This window comes from Culex quinquefasciatus, chromosome 2 (assembly GCF_015732765.1).
Source record: "Culex quinquefasciatus strain JHB chromosome 2, VPISU_Cqui_1.0_pri_paternal, whole genome shotgun sequence".
Classification (NCBI taxonomy): Eukaryota; Metazoa; Arthropoda; class Insecta; order Diptera; family Culicidae; genus Culex; species Culex quinquefasciatus.
The window spans coordinates 26,679,230-26,697,201 of NC_051862.1; the positions used below are offsets into that span (position 1 = coordinate 26,679,230).

At 37.7% G+C, this 17,972-nt stretch overlaps 1 protein-coding gene across 1 annotated transcript in view; it reads right to left on the minus strand.

The window, feature by feature from the left end:
* The window catches only part of LOC6044923 (potassium voltage-gated channel subfamily KQT member 1), a 140,958-nt gene extending 123,973 nt beyond the window's left edge, over positions 1–16,985 (minus strand). Inside the window, exon 1 of the mRNA XM_038257392.1 lies at positions 15,724–16,985. Within this exon, the coding sequence (XP_038113320.1) occupies positions 15,724–16,784 (1,061 nt within the window). The 5' untranslated portion in view covers positions 16,785–16,985. The remainder of the gene's footprint in view (positions 1–15,723) is intronic.
* Positions 16,986–17,972: the final 987 nt, after the last annotated feature.

Sequence of the window (17,972 nt, forward strand, 5' to 3'; positions counted from 1 at the left end):
CCTGGAGTGTCCGGAGGCCCCGGGGATGTTCCGATGGGGGGACATTTGCCGGACCGTAAGAGTTGGGGCAATATGGGTATCAAACTTTATGGTTTTTGATACTGGGCATGAAATTTTACATTTCGGCAGTAGTGGCCACAATCCGGAGTGTCCGGAGGCCCCGCAGATGTTCCGATGGGGGGACATTTTCTGGACCGTAAGAGTTGGGGCAATATGGGTATCAAACTTTATGGTTTTTGATACCGGACATTAAATTTGACATTTTGGCAGTAGTGGCCACAATCCGGAGTGGCCGGAGACCCCGCGGATGTTCCGATGGGGGGAAATTTGCCGAACCGTAAGAGTTGGGGGAATATGGGTATCAAACTTTAAGGATTTTGATACTGGACATGAAATTTGACATATCGGCAGTAGTGGCCACAATCCGGAGTGGCCGGAGGCCCCGCGGATGTTCCGATGGGGGGACATTTGCTGGACCGTAAGAGTTGGGGCAATATGGGTATTAAACCTAATGGTTTTTGATACCGGACATGAAATTTGACATTTTGACAGTAGTGGCCACAATCCGAATTGGCCGGAGGCCCCGGGGATGTTCCGATGAGGGGACATTTGCCGGACCGTAAGAGTTGGGGCAATATGGGTATCAAACTTAATGATTTTTGATACTGGACATAAAAAGTTGCATTTGGCCATTATCTGAAATTAAGCAGTTAAAATATGCTAATGCTTAAGCAGTTAAAATATATTGCTTATTAGGCAGGAAGTAATAAATAGACTTCTGCAATGCACATTTTTTGTGCCACTGTGAAAATCTGTTTCTGGAAATTTAGAATAACTATCTCGTAATCATTAAGAGCCCTGTAAAGGGCAGTTTTTAATGTCTGCTGTTCAAATTTCCTTTACTGCCGCCGATTGCTTGCAACAGCCTTGCAAAAACATTCCCGCATCATGGTAACTTTCGAATGGTGAAGGAAAGTAAATTGATTTCACTTCGATTTCTATTTCAGCTTTCAGCTTAGTTCGATAGGACGGTTATTATAAGGGGGGAATTTGGACCGGACATTCTAATCGAAAATTTTAACAATCATCTTGCAAAGTTCTTTGTCATACTGGTCATGTGTAACATAACCACCTGCACCTTTTTTTAATTCGATCTTTTACTTAAGTGTAACAAATATAACCAAATTTCCAAAGAAGCCGGTAGTTATTTCTCTTAATTGTTAAAGTTATGACTGTCGAGTGAAAGTCGATTTTTTTTCAAAGTTCGAGCTGCTCAGAGTTCCACCCAAATTTACATGTAAGAAGAAACTCCTGGACCAACCTAACGCTCCCACCACGTGGAGGCCTGTCTGTTGCTCACACCAATCTTTGACTGGCTTGGAGATGAATCCAACCCAAACCAGCAGCATCCAGCAACGACCGCGGCCGAAGAGTGCCAGTATCAGTGACTCTGCGTGTGCTCGTGTGTATGAGTATGTCGCTGCCTTACAGGATATGAGATATTCATGTCGTCTGATTAAATTCTATTCTACGCCCCAGGGTGGTTCCCTGTGTCTGCTGTTGTTGTTGTTGTTGTAGGTGCGTCCCACCTTAGGGGAGAAGGAGCAGCGAAAGCGAAAGCTTTTGTTGATGTCCCAGGATCAGAGCCAGGCGGCCGCAGGACCTGACGACGACGTGTCAACGCGGCGAAGCTTTGAATGAAAAGGACAAAGTAGCCGTTTTTCGGGCGCTCGCTCGGCTTTTAACAAGCGACTTTAATTTTAATGATTTCGTGTATGCTCTTCGCCGGTGGCAGTTCTACTTGGCAAACATTGATGTGAGACAAATTGGCACTAATGGTTACTGAGGGGGGCGGTCTTGTGTTGAGCTTGAATAGCCGGAGTACTTGTAGGGTAGATTGAATGGAATGTGAAAAGGGAGATTTGCTTTTTAATTCGAGTGACACAACAAACGTAAGGCTATTCAACTTTCACTTACTGATTCCGTGAAATGAATGTAAGGAAAGCTTTCTTTACAAATCGCAACAATTTTTGAAACGTTTCGTTTGAGTTTATGAAGCTTTGAAAAATATTCAAAATTTAATCAAGCTCTTGAAACGAAACTCAGAAGAGAGATTGTCCCCCGATGAAAACTAAAAGCCAAACTCAGTCAGCATTCATTAGTAATGAATTCACAAGGAATATCGTATACAACAAATGCATCGTCAAGGGTAGCACATTGGCTTCCGAAGCTTCATCGATTGAGCAAAAAAAAAAAAAAAACACAGAAAATGTGAAATGAAAGCCCAAACTGGAAAGTCAAGTCGCAACGAATTTTCAACGAATCGATCGCCAGAAATTTCCCATGAATCATTAATCATCTGAGCGTTGGCGTTTTTTTTTGGTATTCCTTTCCCGCCAATTTCACTGCACCGGAAGCGCACTTTTTCCTTTCCGTTTCTCCTTCTATCGCACTCACTTCCGGTGCTGCTGCTGTCGGAGTGATTCCAGATAAGCTGGCTGGAGGGAAGCGCGCTCGCGGATGAATGAACATTAATGTTGGATTAGCCTAATGGACTTTTGGATTTGTGCGAAATTTTTCGGTGGATGAAAAAAGTTTGAAACTTGTGAGGCAGAGAGATACTATCTAATTGAAACACGACCCAGTTGGGAATCCGAGCTAAGATAATTTTTCAAATACGGATTTGTTATAAAAAGAAACATGCAGATCTATCACTATAAATACGGACCAGACTCGTAATTTTGGGCTGAAATCGAATATTATTATTTTGTTTAATTCTAAACTATAGCAAAAAAAAAAAAAACAAAATAAGGTCCCATAGCAATGACAACAATTCAAAACTCATAAAAAACGAATAAATTCTTTAAAAAGTCACCTCTAGGCCAGTTAGATCGGCCTGTCAGACCGAAAGTCGTAAATATTTCCTGTCCAGTCGGAAATGTTCGATGCTCCATTTTCGATAACGAGCAAGAAGTCCACACCGACAAAGCTCAGAACTCAAAATGTACTGGGACGCGAGAGTTGCCACACATCGGAGTCTTTGAAGAAAATCAATAAAACATAAATTTACTGCGAATCCGACGACCGAAACTGGGTGGAAATTCTGCGATTGAAATGTGGCGGGATCACACGAGGAAACATGGATGAACGAAATTCGTGTGAAACTAAATTTTCAGGAAAAGCTACCGTTTCCACTGTAGTGTTTCGGCTACAATGAAATAAAAAAAGTTGTTTATCGTAGCAAAGTAGAATGAATTTGGGAGACATTTCAGGATGCTTTATGTGAACTGTTTTTTTTTGTTGGGATTTTTTGTTTTATTTTTGAGTGTCGAGCTTAAGTAGGACTCCTAAACTACGCTAAAGTGATTTTATTTTTTTATATTGAAAAAATCCATTTTTTAAGTTAATAAGCTATTCAAATCTGACTAAAATGGAGTCACAGAACTCGAATTTGATGTCATAATTAAAAACTAACTTAATCCACCTAACTGGTTGGTGTCTTCCTCACCATTTACCAACTATTGGTGATTCGACGGGTTTAGACACAAACTTCATCTAGTTTTTCTTAAAATCCACCAAAAAAAAAAGTTCACAAATATCACTTAAGTGGTCATAACCTGTGACAGGGTTGCCAAATCTTTGATGTTTTGGACTCGTTGGAAAGGCCCTGCAACTACCTAACCAACGATGTATAAAATGACGATATAAGAATCGATTTCCGATCACTTATCCAACATCCGGATATATACAAAAACACATTTTTATACATAACTGTGAACTACATAACAAAACTTTATAAAAATTAATAGGTACGTACGTATGGGACCTTAAGCCAATTCGAATGTGACTGGTTCGATATAAATCGGTTCAGCCAGTGCTGAGAAAACTCAGTGAGAATTTTTGACACATACACACACAGACATTTGTTCAGTATTCGATTCTGAGTCGATAGATATACATGAAGGTGGGTCTACGAGCTTTCTGTGAAAAGTTAATTTTTAGAGCAGGATTATAGCCTTACCTCAGTGAGGAAGGCAAAAAAGGATAATACGAAAAAAATGTTAGGTCATGATTCGATTATGCAAAGTTCCACATACACCATCGGATAATCGAGGCTACGGACAGGGTTGGTATTTTCTCATTTCCTCGCCGATGGCCGAGGGCTTTTAGATATCGTCCCTCGCTCAAATCATCAAATTTTCGGCGTTCTCCCAAAACTGCATCAAGAGAGCGAAGCGAAAACGACGCCGATGAAATAGCGAGCAACGAACATACCGATGCGTAAGACGGAAAAAAATCTCTCACACAGCCAGTCCCCTCGCTCAAAAAGCAAGAGAAAGAGCAATCGTGAAATTCTCTCGCCCGTAAGCCCTGTAGAAATGAGTTCATTTGTGTGCGTGAGCTCCAGTGAATGTATACAGCAATTTCGTGTGCGTGTCTCTCCGGTTGGAACGATAGTTCCATCCGAGCCAGCGATAGGGTATTTCTCGTCGATGTGATGGGCTTCCGATATTCGCGATAGCAAGCCGACCATCACTCGGCTGCGAAAGAGAAGAGAAGTTTTAAGAGACGAGAAACGCACCGAAATATGCATCAATGATAGTGCGATGGTGATGGTTTACCTACCCTGGCTACGGATAACCGAGTCTGAACTGTATTTTGATAAAAAATTATTTATGTTAAGATAACTTTGTCATTCGGTTCCATATGTGAAAATGAGGCATTTTAAATCAATAATTTGTAAATAAAAATGTAATATCTTAATTCTTAATTCATTTTTTAATAAATTCTTATCCAACTAAAACAAAATTTACAATATTTTTCTATAAAAAAATGGTAATTGACCAAAAGTACTTTCTTTTGAACTATGTATAGTGTATGATGGATATTTTTTCAGACTTTGTTTTGAAAAAAAACGCACAAAATATGTCTTCGAAAAAAAAGAATGGATTTATAATTGAGTTTTAATAGAAAATTACCTTTAAGACATTTTAATAATGATTATCAATTCTCATCCTTCTAAATAAAAAAATACTAAAGATCTATGTCAGGGGTGACCAAAGTATGGCCCGCGATGTGATTTTTTGTGGCCCGCGGACTTATTTTGAATGATCGTGTAAAATGGCCCGTTTGACACTTGAAAAGCAATTTTATACTTTTTCAAAATTAGAATTATTACATTTTTATGCTGACCTTTTTTTGTTTATAAAAATAAGATTGATATTTTAATCCCCATTTTACGACACAAATATTTTGTCCAATAATCATAATAATTAAAACAATTTCACACGTTTCAATTTGAGTAAACTAGTTAATATTGTCCAAACTTTCATCAAACATTTTTAGAAATATTTATAACAGGTTCAAATTAGACTTTGGTAGAAATCTGTGCAAATTGCATAATAAATATTTATTTCATTATTAACACCTAAACTCCCAAGCTCGAGAAAAAGGGGGAATTTGTATGGAAATTCCCCCTTTTTCTCGAGCTAGGAAGTTTAAAAGTTAATGAGAAGTCATAATGACCCTTTTCATGAAATGACCATCAAATTTACTTTGCACTTAGAAACCTTCCCTCGGGATTCAAACTCATGACAGGTGGATAACTAATCTAATTGATTACCATTTGATTCAGGCAGACAAAATGTTGAAATCGGACGAACAAGGCTGATGAAAATATTTTACAAAGCTTTTAATAATTGGATCGAAAAACTAGGAGCAAAAAATTTTTTTTTCAAAAACTTCAAAATATTAAGGAAATTTACGTGCAACTTGCTACTGAAATCCATTAAAAATGCATTCCTCTGCATTCAGAATCATTTTGATCATGGTCGGATGGTTGAATTTTGGTTTGTTTTCGATGAATACGTGTTATTTGCCTAAGTGTTTTTTTTTCGTCGAGAATAAAATCAACATTTCTGATAAAAAAGTGACATTCTGTCTTTTATATTGTCTTTTTTTTTTTTTTTTTATTAATGAAAGTGTTTTAAAAATAAGGGAAATTTCAGACAACTTCAACCTATTTTTTTTTAAATGGACTTTTATGTAAATTTGGCCCGCAAGCTCATTTGAGCTTCAAATTTGGCCCGGCCTTCAAAAACTTTGAGCACCCCTGATCTATGTCATTTTGTTCAAGAAAATATTGTTTTCAAAAATGTGAAAAAAACATGCAGGTTTCATTTTCGGAATGTGCAAATCGGATAAATAATTTTCAAGATGTATTCGATTGAAACAACTAACCGGATACAAATTAGAAATCTTTTAGAATTTTTTTTTTCTAATTTTAATTCTCTGGAAGGTCAGAGGTGTCTAGAGATTTATTTGAAACATTCATAGAAACATCAGGAATCTTATAGCTTAAAAGGAAATTAAAAAAAAGTTCAGGTATCTTAGCAACAAAAGATGGGATCCAAAATGCACATAGGTCTAAATAAAAAACTAACTTAATCCACCTATGTGGTTGGAGCCTTCCTCACTTATTGCCAACAATGGCTGATATGATATAATTGTACAAAAATTTAATCTATTTTTTTAGATCCGGAATAAAAAAGTACTTAAATATCACTTAAGTGGCCATACCTCGAGAAAGGGTTGCCAGATCATCAATGTTTTGGACTCGTTGGAAAGGTCTTTTTATAACCTAACCAACGATGGGTCGGATGGTGGATCCGGACATAGTCTACATACATTTAAGTGAGATCCGGCTTCCAAAAAGTACATCAAAATCACTTAAGTGGCCATAAATCGAGAAAGGGTTGCCAGATCTTCAATGTTTTGGACTCTTTGGAAAGGCCTTTCAGATGCCTAACCAACGATGGGTCGGATGGTTGATCCGGACATAGTTTACATACTTTTAAGTGAGATCCGGCATCCAAAAAGTACATCAATATCACTTAAGTGGTCATAACTCGAGACAGGGTTGCCAGATCTTCAATGTTTTGGACTCTTTGGAAAGGCCTTTCAGTTGCCTAACCAACGATGGGTGGGATGATGGATCCGGACAAAGTTTACTTACATTTAAGTGAGATCCGGCTTCAAAAAGTACATAAATATCACTTAAGTGGTTATTACTCGAGACAGGGTTGCCAGATCTTCAATGTTTTAGGCTCATTGGAAAGGTCTTTTGATAACCTAACCAACGATGGGTTGGATGGTGGATCCGGACATAGTTTACATACATTTAAGTGAGATCCGGCTTCAAAAAAGTACATAAATATCACTTAAGTGGTCATAACTCGAGACAGGGTTGCCAGATCTTCAATGTTTTGGACTCTTTGGAAAGGCCTTTCAGTTGCCTAACCAACGATGGGTCGGATGGTTGATCCGGACATAGTTTACATACTTTTAAGTGAGATCCGGCATCCAAAAAGTACATCAATATCACTTAAGTGGTCATAACTCGAGACAGGGTTGCCAGATCTTCAATGTTATAGGCTCGTTGGAAAGGTCTTTTGATAACCTAACCAACGATGGGTCGGATGGTGGACCCGGACATAGTTTACATACTTTTAAGTGAGATCCGGCATCCAAAAAGTACATCAATATCACTTAAGTGGTCATAACTCGAGACAGGGTTGCCAGATCTTCAATGTTATAGGCTCGTTGGAAAGGTCTTTTGATAACCTAACCAACGATGGGTCGGATGGTGGACCCGGACATAGTTTACATACTTTTAAGTGAGATCCGGCATCCAAAAAGTACATCAATATCACTTAAGTGGTCATAACTCGAGACAGGGTTGCCAGATCTTCAATGTTTTGGATTCTTTGGAAAGGTCTTTTGATAACCTAACCAACGATGGGTCGGATGGTGGATCCGGACATAGTTTACATACTTTTAAGTGAGATCCGGCATCCAAAAAGTACATCAATTTCACTTAAGTGGCCATAACTCGAGACAGGGTTGCCAGATCTTCAATGTTTTGGACTCTTTGGAAAGGCCTTTCAATTGCCTAATCAACGATGGGTAGGATGATTGATCCGGACATAGTTTACTTACATTTAAGTGAGATCCGGCTTCAAAAAGTACATAAATATCACTTAAGTGGTCATAACTCGAGACAGGGTTGCCAGATCTTCAATGTTTTAGGCTCGTTGGAAAGATCTTTTTATAACCTAACCAACGATGGGTCGGATGTTGGACCCGGACATAGTTTACATACATTTAAGTGAGATCCGGATATATGTGAAAACACATTTTTATACATAACTTTTGAACTACTTATCGAAACTTCAATCTGTATAAAACTCGATCTATGGGACCCTAAACCAAGTCGAATGCAACAAGTTCGGGTCAAATCGGTTCAGCCAGTGCCGAGAAACATGAGCTAGTTTGTAGGTCACATACATACATACACACACACATACACACACACATACACACACACATACACACAGACATTTGTTCAGTTTTCGATTCTGAGTCGATATGTATACATGAAGGTGGGTCTACGACGTTTTTATACAAAGTTCATTTTTAGAGCAGGATTATAGCCTTACCTCAGTGAGGAAGGCAAAAAAATGGATTTTCCGAAAAATAGTGAAATATTGGAGCTGTTTTAAGAAGACTTGTTACAAAAGTTAAGGAGCAACTGTTGGCTTGGTTGAAAATAAGCGTAGTTCATGATCAGGTGTTTAAAAAAATGTTGGTTAACTTTAATAAAAATCAGAAAGTTGTTGTGAAATTTATGCCTTCTACGAATAATAAAATTACTTTTTGAACGTGGTTTTCGGGGTTAAGTTTTATCAAAAATGTATTTCTAGTATATTTTAAAAACTTTTCCAAAAATCACATCTTTAACATCCCATCATAGCTTGACCGAGTTAAAACATTTATTAAAACTTTCATGCATTATAGCTCAAAAGTTGCCACTTTTAAGTCTGCTTTAACAATTGCAAAACTGAAATCTTCGAAGTGATAAAGTTACTGATACACATGTTATAAATAATTTTTTTTTCAAACAACAGTATTTAAAATTCAGATTTCTTTAAAATACCATTAGGAGGATTCACAATGTGAATTTCACAAAGTTATTATTTTTATAAAAATTTTAAAGTAAAATTTGAAACACATTTGTAATCATTATCAGTGTGTTGTAAATAGTTATGCAATGCAAAAAAGTTTTAAATACTATATTTCTTATAATTTTTGAAAATTATACTGAAGATTCAAACAGATTTCTGAAATGGTACAATTTTATCTGTCTTAGTAAAACATTTTTTTTGATTATTTGTATAACTCTAGAGTTTTTTTTAAAGGTCCAATAAACATATAAAAACACAAAAGGTTATAGGACCATTAAAAAAATTCCGGAATTTGATTTCTTTCCAGATGAAAGTCTTAATAAAACCTTTCCAGACTAGAAAGTCTTAATAAAACCAATGAGTACCGGATTTGACTGGTACCAATGAAAGTTCACTCGTTAAAAATACGCAGTTGAATAAAAAACGAAAACTGATTAAATGGCGGTATTCCGTTTATCATATCACATCAAGAACTATTACCAATGATTTGCATATAAATTTGAAATTTATTATTTTCAAATTTATATGCAAATCATTGGTAATAGTTCTTGATGTGATATGATAAACGGAATACCGCCATTTAATCAGTTTTCGTTTTTTATTCAACTGCGTATTTTTAACGAGTGAACTTTCATTGGTACCAGTCAAATCCGGTACTCATTGGTTTTATTAAGACTAGAAATCTGGAAAGAAATCAAATTTCGGAATTTTTTAATGGTCCTATAACCTTTTGTGTTTATTTAATATGAAGTAGTTAAAAATTACAAAAAGACCAACATAATAACTTAAAGAAGTTACACTCAGATTCATAAATGCAGTATTTATAAAAAACAGTGATATTTTTTTTGTTGAAATGTTTGATTCAGAGTGTTACATTGCTGGTCCCTCCAAAATAGCTTCAAACAACAAGAGGTAATAAAAAAAACCTGAATTAAAATTTCATTAACTAAACTTGCCAAATCGTTTCGAAAACGGTGCTGAATTTATTTTCAAACGGTTATTTATGCATTTTAAATAAATTAATTACTTTTTATCTTTTTGCAATAAGACACTCTATGAAAATCAATAATTTTCTTGCAAACATAAAGTTTTTGTATTTACTATTGCAGGTGACTTGCCTTGAACATATCAAAGCAATTTTGCCAACTTGAAACTTTAACTTACAAAAGTTTTATTTAAAATATTTAAATTTTGTAAAATCCATATATTTATACCAAATAACTTTAGATTTATCGCAAATTTGAGTTAAAAATAAAAGAATATGCCAAAAAACCACGTTCAATTCATTTTTCGAAAGATTTACATAGATTTTGAAAAGTTTAATTATGAAAAATCAAAATGTATCATTGTTACCCATGGGCTAAAAGAAGTGAGGAACAATGAGACAGCCCTGGATTCTGGGTATATTCCAAATTTTGGTCAAAACTAATGAAATGACAATGTTGCCCAACTCATTTCAAATCGCAAATGCAGCATATTGCAGGATGTTTCAAGATAGCTCGATCAGATCGTTACTTATTTCAAATGTAGAATGACAAAAATGCACGGATTTTTTTTCAGTTTTTGATGAATATCTCAGAATTGAAATCGAATTTTGTTTATTAACAAAATTTAACTAAATTTAACAAAACTTAACTAAATTTATCTAAATTTAGCTAAATTTAACTAAACTTAACTGAATTTGGCCCAAGATACCAAAATTACGACGATTTGTGGATGGCGCCAGACTCCAAATCATAAAATCCGTTTTTGAGCTACAGATTTTACAATACGTTTCTTTAAATCATTTTTGTAAGGACAGCTGACAAAATGGCTTCTTTAATTTCAGTGCAACAACCTTCAAAATTTAAATAAAATTATCCCTTGTTTTCAAACAATTCCAAGTTCTCAACTTTACATTTTCATTTTTCCAAACAGACAAAACAAATATAAACATTTCCTCTTTTCTCTCATTTTCCCGGGAAAACTTGTTGCTTTTCAATTCCCTCGAGCTTCCCACCTCGCGGTCACAACGATGCTTTGTTGTAAAAACAACCATCTCTTGAAACTCTGTCCCTCTTCGTCCCTTAGTTTCCGCTTCTCCCTCTCCCGAGGGCACCCTCCATCCTTGAGGCACCCAAAGTTGATAAATAATTTACACGCCAGTTTCCCACGCGCAAGTCTTGAAGCGATGGGATTTTGCCCCCAAAAGTAGCCTTTTTCAATTAGAAAAATATTCACCACCACCCACTTTTAAATGGAGCTGAACCAGAAGGAAAGTTTCTTCCTCCCTCTTTGATTGTTTAACTTGAAAATCGGTCCCGGGGTAATTCTCGAGTTAAGACCCGGGGTTTGATTAAAAGTTTTGCCGCGCACTCACACTACTGGTTGGCTGTGGTTGCTTGCCGCGAATTTTCCAATCAGTTTAAACCCAGCGCAGAAGCAACAGCTGTGGTGGTGCGAAAAACCGCAGAAGCTACCACCACCACGATTAAAAGTGTGCCCTCTTTCGGCTGGTGAGGAAGAATATTAAAGTTTTATTGAGTGGTAAGAAAATGCTGATTGAATCGTCGAGTGTTTTAATTTTAAGGAGAAATAAAAAATATGCTTACTTTATACTTTTTAGGCTGGTACAATTGAAATTCTTCAAAAATTGAAAATATTTTTTATCGATTCCAGACATGCTAAATATGATTTTTTGCGCAGTTTTTTTGCATTTCAATAAAGCCGTTGCTAATATTTGCTCTGGCTCTGAACAAAGTTAAGGGGGGAGCAAAAACTAAAAAGAAAACTGAATTTACAAGCCTAGGATTCAACATTTGGATGAAACATAAACTTTACTTGATAAACTTCGAAAAACACAACGGCCTAAATCTTCATTAATTCAAAACACCTCTGCAAAAATAAATAAAAGAGTTAAGAAAATTTATCTCAATTTTTAATTTTTGACTTTCTTCATTGAATTATGGACTTTATAGATTTAAACTTTGAATGCTCAAATTATTTTTTCTAAAATTTTAATTTTCCGTGTTTTTTAGGATTTTTTTTCAGCAACTTTATTTTTTACTTTAAACTTTTATTATTTTGCTATAAAGCATGTTTTTTTCGTTTCGTTTTAAAGTATTTTAATTTGCATTTATCATGTTAGTTTATTTTTGTTTCTGTAATTCTATGAGATAAAAAATGGTTTTGATAGTTTTTGGCTTATTTCCTATCATTGTTTAATGTTTAGTTTTTTCTTGAAAAATAAATAAATTTGAAAATACAGCCGAAGGCCTTGGCCGGTCCGATTTACAATGTTGAAATATGAAATATTCGTGAAATTTTCCGATCTTTTCGAAAAAATATTTTCAAAATTTTTAAACCAAGACTAACATTTTAATAGGGTGAAACATTCAATATTACGCCCCCGGAAAATTTCACGAATATTAATTTCATAATTCAACATTGTAAATCGTTGCTGAGATATCGACATTAGAAAATGGTGTGTTGTTTGGGTGATACTTAGAAAACATCAATTTTCCTGTTTTTTTAACCTTTGCATGGCAATATCTCAGCAATTAAGGGTCGTATCACCAAAGTTCAATAAATCAAAATATAGAGAATTTTCTCAGCTTTTCAAAAATATTTTTTTCAAGAGTGGGCAAACATGTGCACTAATTTAAAAAAATGAATAACTGTGACTTTTTTCAAAAAAGTCACCTAAAAATGGATTTAACTTGAAAACGGTGCACTTTATCAAAATTTCACTAAAGTACTTTTTGATTGCAAATTTGATTTTACATCGAAAAATGAAGTCGAAAAATTTTTGCGACCAATTTTTCGATTTGTTGAAAAAATCAGTATTGATTCAAAAAAATATAACTCGCTCCAAGATTTTTTGCACAACCTGCAAATTTTTGAAAAGTTGGCATTTTATGTCTTCTAAAACATATTAAAAAATAAAAAAAATAAAAATAGTGTTTTTTTGCAAATCAAGTTTTAGTGATAAAAAGTTAAATAAAAAAATCACCAATTTTTTACCGTGTATCATTTTTTTCCAGTGTAGTCCGTATCCATACCTACAACTTTGCCGAAGACACTAAAACGATCAAAAAATTTCTTCAAAGGATACGGATTTTTGAATTTTCATACATCATTTTTGTATGAGGAGCTGCCAAATTTGTATGGAAAATGATATGGACAAACTAATGATGCAAAATGGCTTCTTTGGGCATACCGAAGGCACCAAAAAAGTTTCAGCCGGATTAAAAAATACAAAAAAATCGAATGACCGAAATCTGGAAGAACTGCTCAAAGGTCATCGCCAAAATTTTCGAGTAATTGAGGTTTTAGTGGATAAAAATGATTTTTTTCCCATTTTCCTTTTTTTGCGCGCTGTGCGTCGAAAAACACAGATTTTATTTTCAAAAAATCATATCTTGGAATTCTGCTAATAAACCTCACCCATTTTTTATATGCTATGTAAAATTGTCCGAGGAATCCGTTACAAATATTGATAGGTATAGGCTCTTAATCCAGAAACCGTCAAAACGGAATTTGAAGTTTTCATACGACATTTTCAAATATTTGGTTAGATTTTTGAAACTCCAAATTATTTTCGCTGAAAGCCAAACTTATCATCTTTCATTTGCGCCCAAGACAGTTAAAATGGCGAGGAGTAATAATTTTTTGAAAAAAGTGGTTTTTGTGAAAATCGATAACAATGGCAACTTTTCGGACCACCCTAACAATGCGTATGCCACCTAAATGGCCAAACAAAAAATGCGGGACTGATTATTTCGGCAAGATCCCAGTCCAATTTTGAGCCACGCCACGTTGTCTTGGACGCAAATGAAAGGTGAAGAGTTGGTCTTTCAAGAAAAAATAGTTTGAAGACCGAAAAATCTAACCCAACATTTGAAAAGGTCGAATAAAACTTCAAAATGCCATTTTGACGGTGCCTGGACCAAATAACCTATGTCTCAACATATTTTTATGGGATTCCAAATTTACGGATTCCAATTTTACGTAACATACTCAAAAATGGAAGGTGTTCATTAACAGGATTCTGAGATAGGGACCGTCCACAAACCACGTGGACACTTTTTTGAGAATCTGGTACCCCCTCGTGGACAATTGTCCATACAAAAAAACTTTTTGTATGGGTCGTGGACAATCGCCATACCCCCTAAAGTGTCCACGTGGTTTATGGATGGCCCCATACGATTTTTTGAAAATAATAGCTGGGATTTTCGGCGCACCGCCCGCAAAATCAAGAAAACCACGAAAACGAAAAAAAAACAACTTTTTTCACTAAAACTGCGATAATTTTAAAATTTCAGCGATGACCTATACATGTTTGGGTTTCCGGTTTCGTTATTTTTCCGTTTCCGCACGCGGTGCGCCGAAAACCCAGTTTTTATTTTGGAAAAATCATATGTTGGATTCCTGTTAATGAACACCTGAAGTTTTTGATTATGTTACGTTTCCAATTTTCCGAGGAATCCGATGAAAACATTTTCAGACATAGGCTCTTTGGTCCAGGCACGGTCAAAACGCCATTTTTAGTTGTTATGCAACTTTTTTTAAATGTTTGGCTAATTTTTTCGGTCCTCAAATTATTTTTCCTTGAAAGGCCAAAATGTGGTTTTTGGACCATTTTTGGAAGCGGCGATATAAACTTTGCAAAGTATTTGCAACGGCATTAACAATTTTTTTTTCTATAAAATCAGTAAAAAATCATAACTGTGGCACAAGATTTTGCACCATCCTAAACTATAGCGCAACCAGAAACATTGAAAAAAAAGAAGAAAAAATTTGTTTTTGGAAGTTTACCGATTTGAGCTTTACGTACTATAAGGCTTTCTAGGCCCAGTGAAAAAAATATAATTTAACTCAAAAATGACGAACTCCTCGTCACAGTGTCCTGATGCAAACAATGATCGAGCTGTAGCTGCCACAGCCCTGTGAAGTATGTTGGAGACTAATATCGGGCAGTCAGTCAAAAAAGCCAGCTAGAAGTCGCCTGACAATTTTTTTTTGCTAGAAAGAGATAGCAAACCTGATGCAAACAAACGTCCAGCTGTCATGTAAACATACTTTGAATGTGTTGGTAAATTTCTGACTAGAAAGCCTTATACGGTAGACGCCTTATGTAAACTTCCCGTCAACACTCTGAACTTGGCCCATTTATTTTGTTTTTCTTGATTTCATATGTAGAATGTCAGCATTATTGTAGTATTTGATGAATATCATAGGAAAGGAATCGGGCTTTCAGCACAGTCACGATGATTTAATATTCAAAAAAAGGTAAAGTAGTTATGTCATAGACATAACCGAAATGGCAGAGGATTGCTAAATTTATGTTTTTTGTCATACTTTGCAAAATGACAGTAAATTTTTTTGGCTTGGCTGTCATTTGTTATTTTTGGGAAACACTAATTATGAGAAAACAAATGCTTTTGCATGAAGTTTACGTCCGCGTCCGGGAGGCGCAAACTTGACGGATGATTTAATGCATTTTGGATTTACGTCGGCAATATGCTTGAAATTTTCATAAAATTTCCAATAGTTTTATAAATTCACAGCATCCAGTTCTACTCTTATGTGTTACATTTGACAGTGTTGCCATCGAGCAATCGAAGACACTAGTTTGTTTTCGGATTCAAGATGAATTTGAAGGCAGATTTGATAGTACTGATCATTTGGATTTCAAGAAATACACAACAGTCATACTTACACGGAAAAATGATATACAAAACACAGCCACCCGACCGGATGCTCGAGGAACACGTAGAACCGCTCCTGCACCGTCTTGCCCCGGCGATGGTGGAAAACGTATTTGGCTTTGAACGCTTGGTCGATCGGCAGTGCGATGGGATAGTACGGATCGGGCACGCCGACCTTCTGCGGCCCCGCGGACGACGGATCCGACGGATCGCTGGGTCCGTTCGTGACCATTCCGGTCCCCGACGCACCCACCAGGTCATCGTCGTCGTCGTCGTCGTCCCCACAATCCACGTCCATCCTGCCGGTCGACACGCCGTCCAGGATGTCCGCGTTCGAGCGAGACCGGGACCGGTTTCGGTTCTTGCGTCGCAACGGCGTCGGAACTCGCCGGTGGTGCGGCTCGAACCGGCCCGTCTTCCCCGTACGGAAGCGCCGCAGAAAATTGAGCGGACCGGGCGAGGAAGACGTTTCGGGCGAGTGGCCCCCACCACCACTCCGTCCGGGGTGGTTCAGCTCGGTCGTTTCGATGGCCGACTCCACGTCATCCACCAGGTCATCCTCGGAAGCTTGGAGGGCGCGGTAGCCGGGTCCGCACGGACTCGGGGTTTGCGTCGGGGCCGTCGTGTTAGCCCCACCCGTTCCGAGGCCATTACTTCCGGCGCTGGGACTGGCCGACATGGTCGTCGCCGAGAGTTGACCTCCCACGAGGAGGTTACTGCTGCCGAGCAGCGCCTGGGTCTCCTTGAGCGGAGATTTGAGCACCGACAGTACCAGGTCATCGCAGGCCACGCCCCCAAACTGGCTCCCGCGACGATCATCCCCGAACGATCGTGAGTTTAGCGATTGCATATGAAGATTGCTGACCTGGTGGATGTTACCATACGAAAAGTGCCGCGGTTTGTCCAGCCTCAGTTGTTGGTATTGGTTCTGTTGTTGTTGTTGATGTTGGTGTGTGTGCAGCTGCTGTTTCTCTTCCTGCTGCAGCCGGAGGTTTCGTGACTGCCGAAAGAGATTCTCCTGCTCGCCTCTGTTCATTGTTATCGTGGTCGCACCGAGCACAACCGACAACATTTGGCGCGCGGCGCTAGGCTGCTCAACTGACAGGTGCTGCTGGCAACATTGCCCTTTCTCATCAAATCACCCCTCACTTCACTCGACCCCTTTTCACTCCTCACACACACACTGCACCGCACTCACTCGCGATAACTTTTTCTTCACCCTGTACAACGAGATTCGACCGTCGCTGGCAGCACTTCCTCTTCGGGGCACACAACAGTGTTGCCAAGGGCACATCTTCCCGGCAGCACCATCCAAGATTTCGAGGGCCACGCAAACACTGGTGGCAATTTTTCGCTGCTTCTGACGAACCCCCGGGCCAACCTGTTTTTACGAGATAATTGAAAAAGGTGTTAATCAGATTAGGTTTCTCGATGGGAGGGTGGTTCCACTCTTGGCGTTGATTACGACGATGCTACACCAACTAAACCTGGTGTCATCATGGTGGGATCGATTTCCGGTGGTTGATTTGGTTTTAGGGAACGTCTATAAAAAAGTTACTTTTTTTGGCTTAACTAATCTCCTTGAAAATTATTCAACTCCAAGTGAAACAGTGGAGAATTTCCCTTATTCCCTTAAAAAGGTGAAGCTTCAACACTTCCCGTCTTCTAAATCGTCTGTCCTAGTCCTCTGTTTTAAGATGGAGAAGGGAACGGTCGGCAATTGACTGTCATCAAATATACATGACGAAATCCAGTATGCAATCCACTAAAATTACCGAAGCTAAGCATTTGAAAACTTTTGACAACTAATTTTTTACCTCAACATATTTTTCCTCAAGATTGAAATAAACTTCCAGCAGTTCTTCTCACCACTTCGCGTTAAATCACCTATTAAGAAGTGTAACTAATGACTTCTTCGCCAACCCTCAGTTCTCTCCGAGTCCGAGTCCCACAGAACGGGGGACAAATTAATAAGGAAAATTAATAAACGGGCCTCCCCGCCGGAAAACGGTACTTCCGCGAAAAGTCTCCATCAACCACTTTTCCTTCTGCCAACAACCAGTCAAGCAGCCAACCAGCCAACCAGAGGAACGTTAATCTAATTTTGTTTTAAAACATCATCGCAGAAAATTACGTCCTTCACCGTCGGGCGGCGTCCTCGACGTCGTTGACGAGTGTCCTAGAAGAGTGGCGGTTCGGTCGTTAGGCAACAATTTTTTCCCACGGATCATTATCGGCGACGGCGGAATGAACTCCTGGG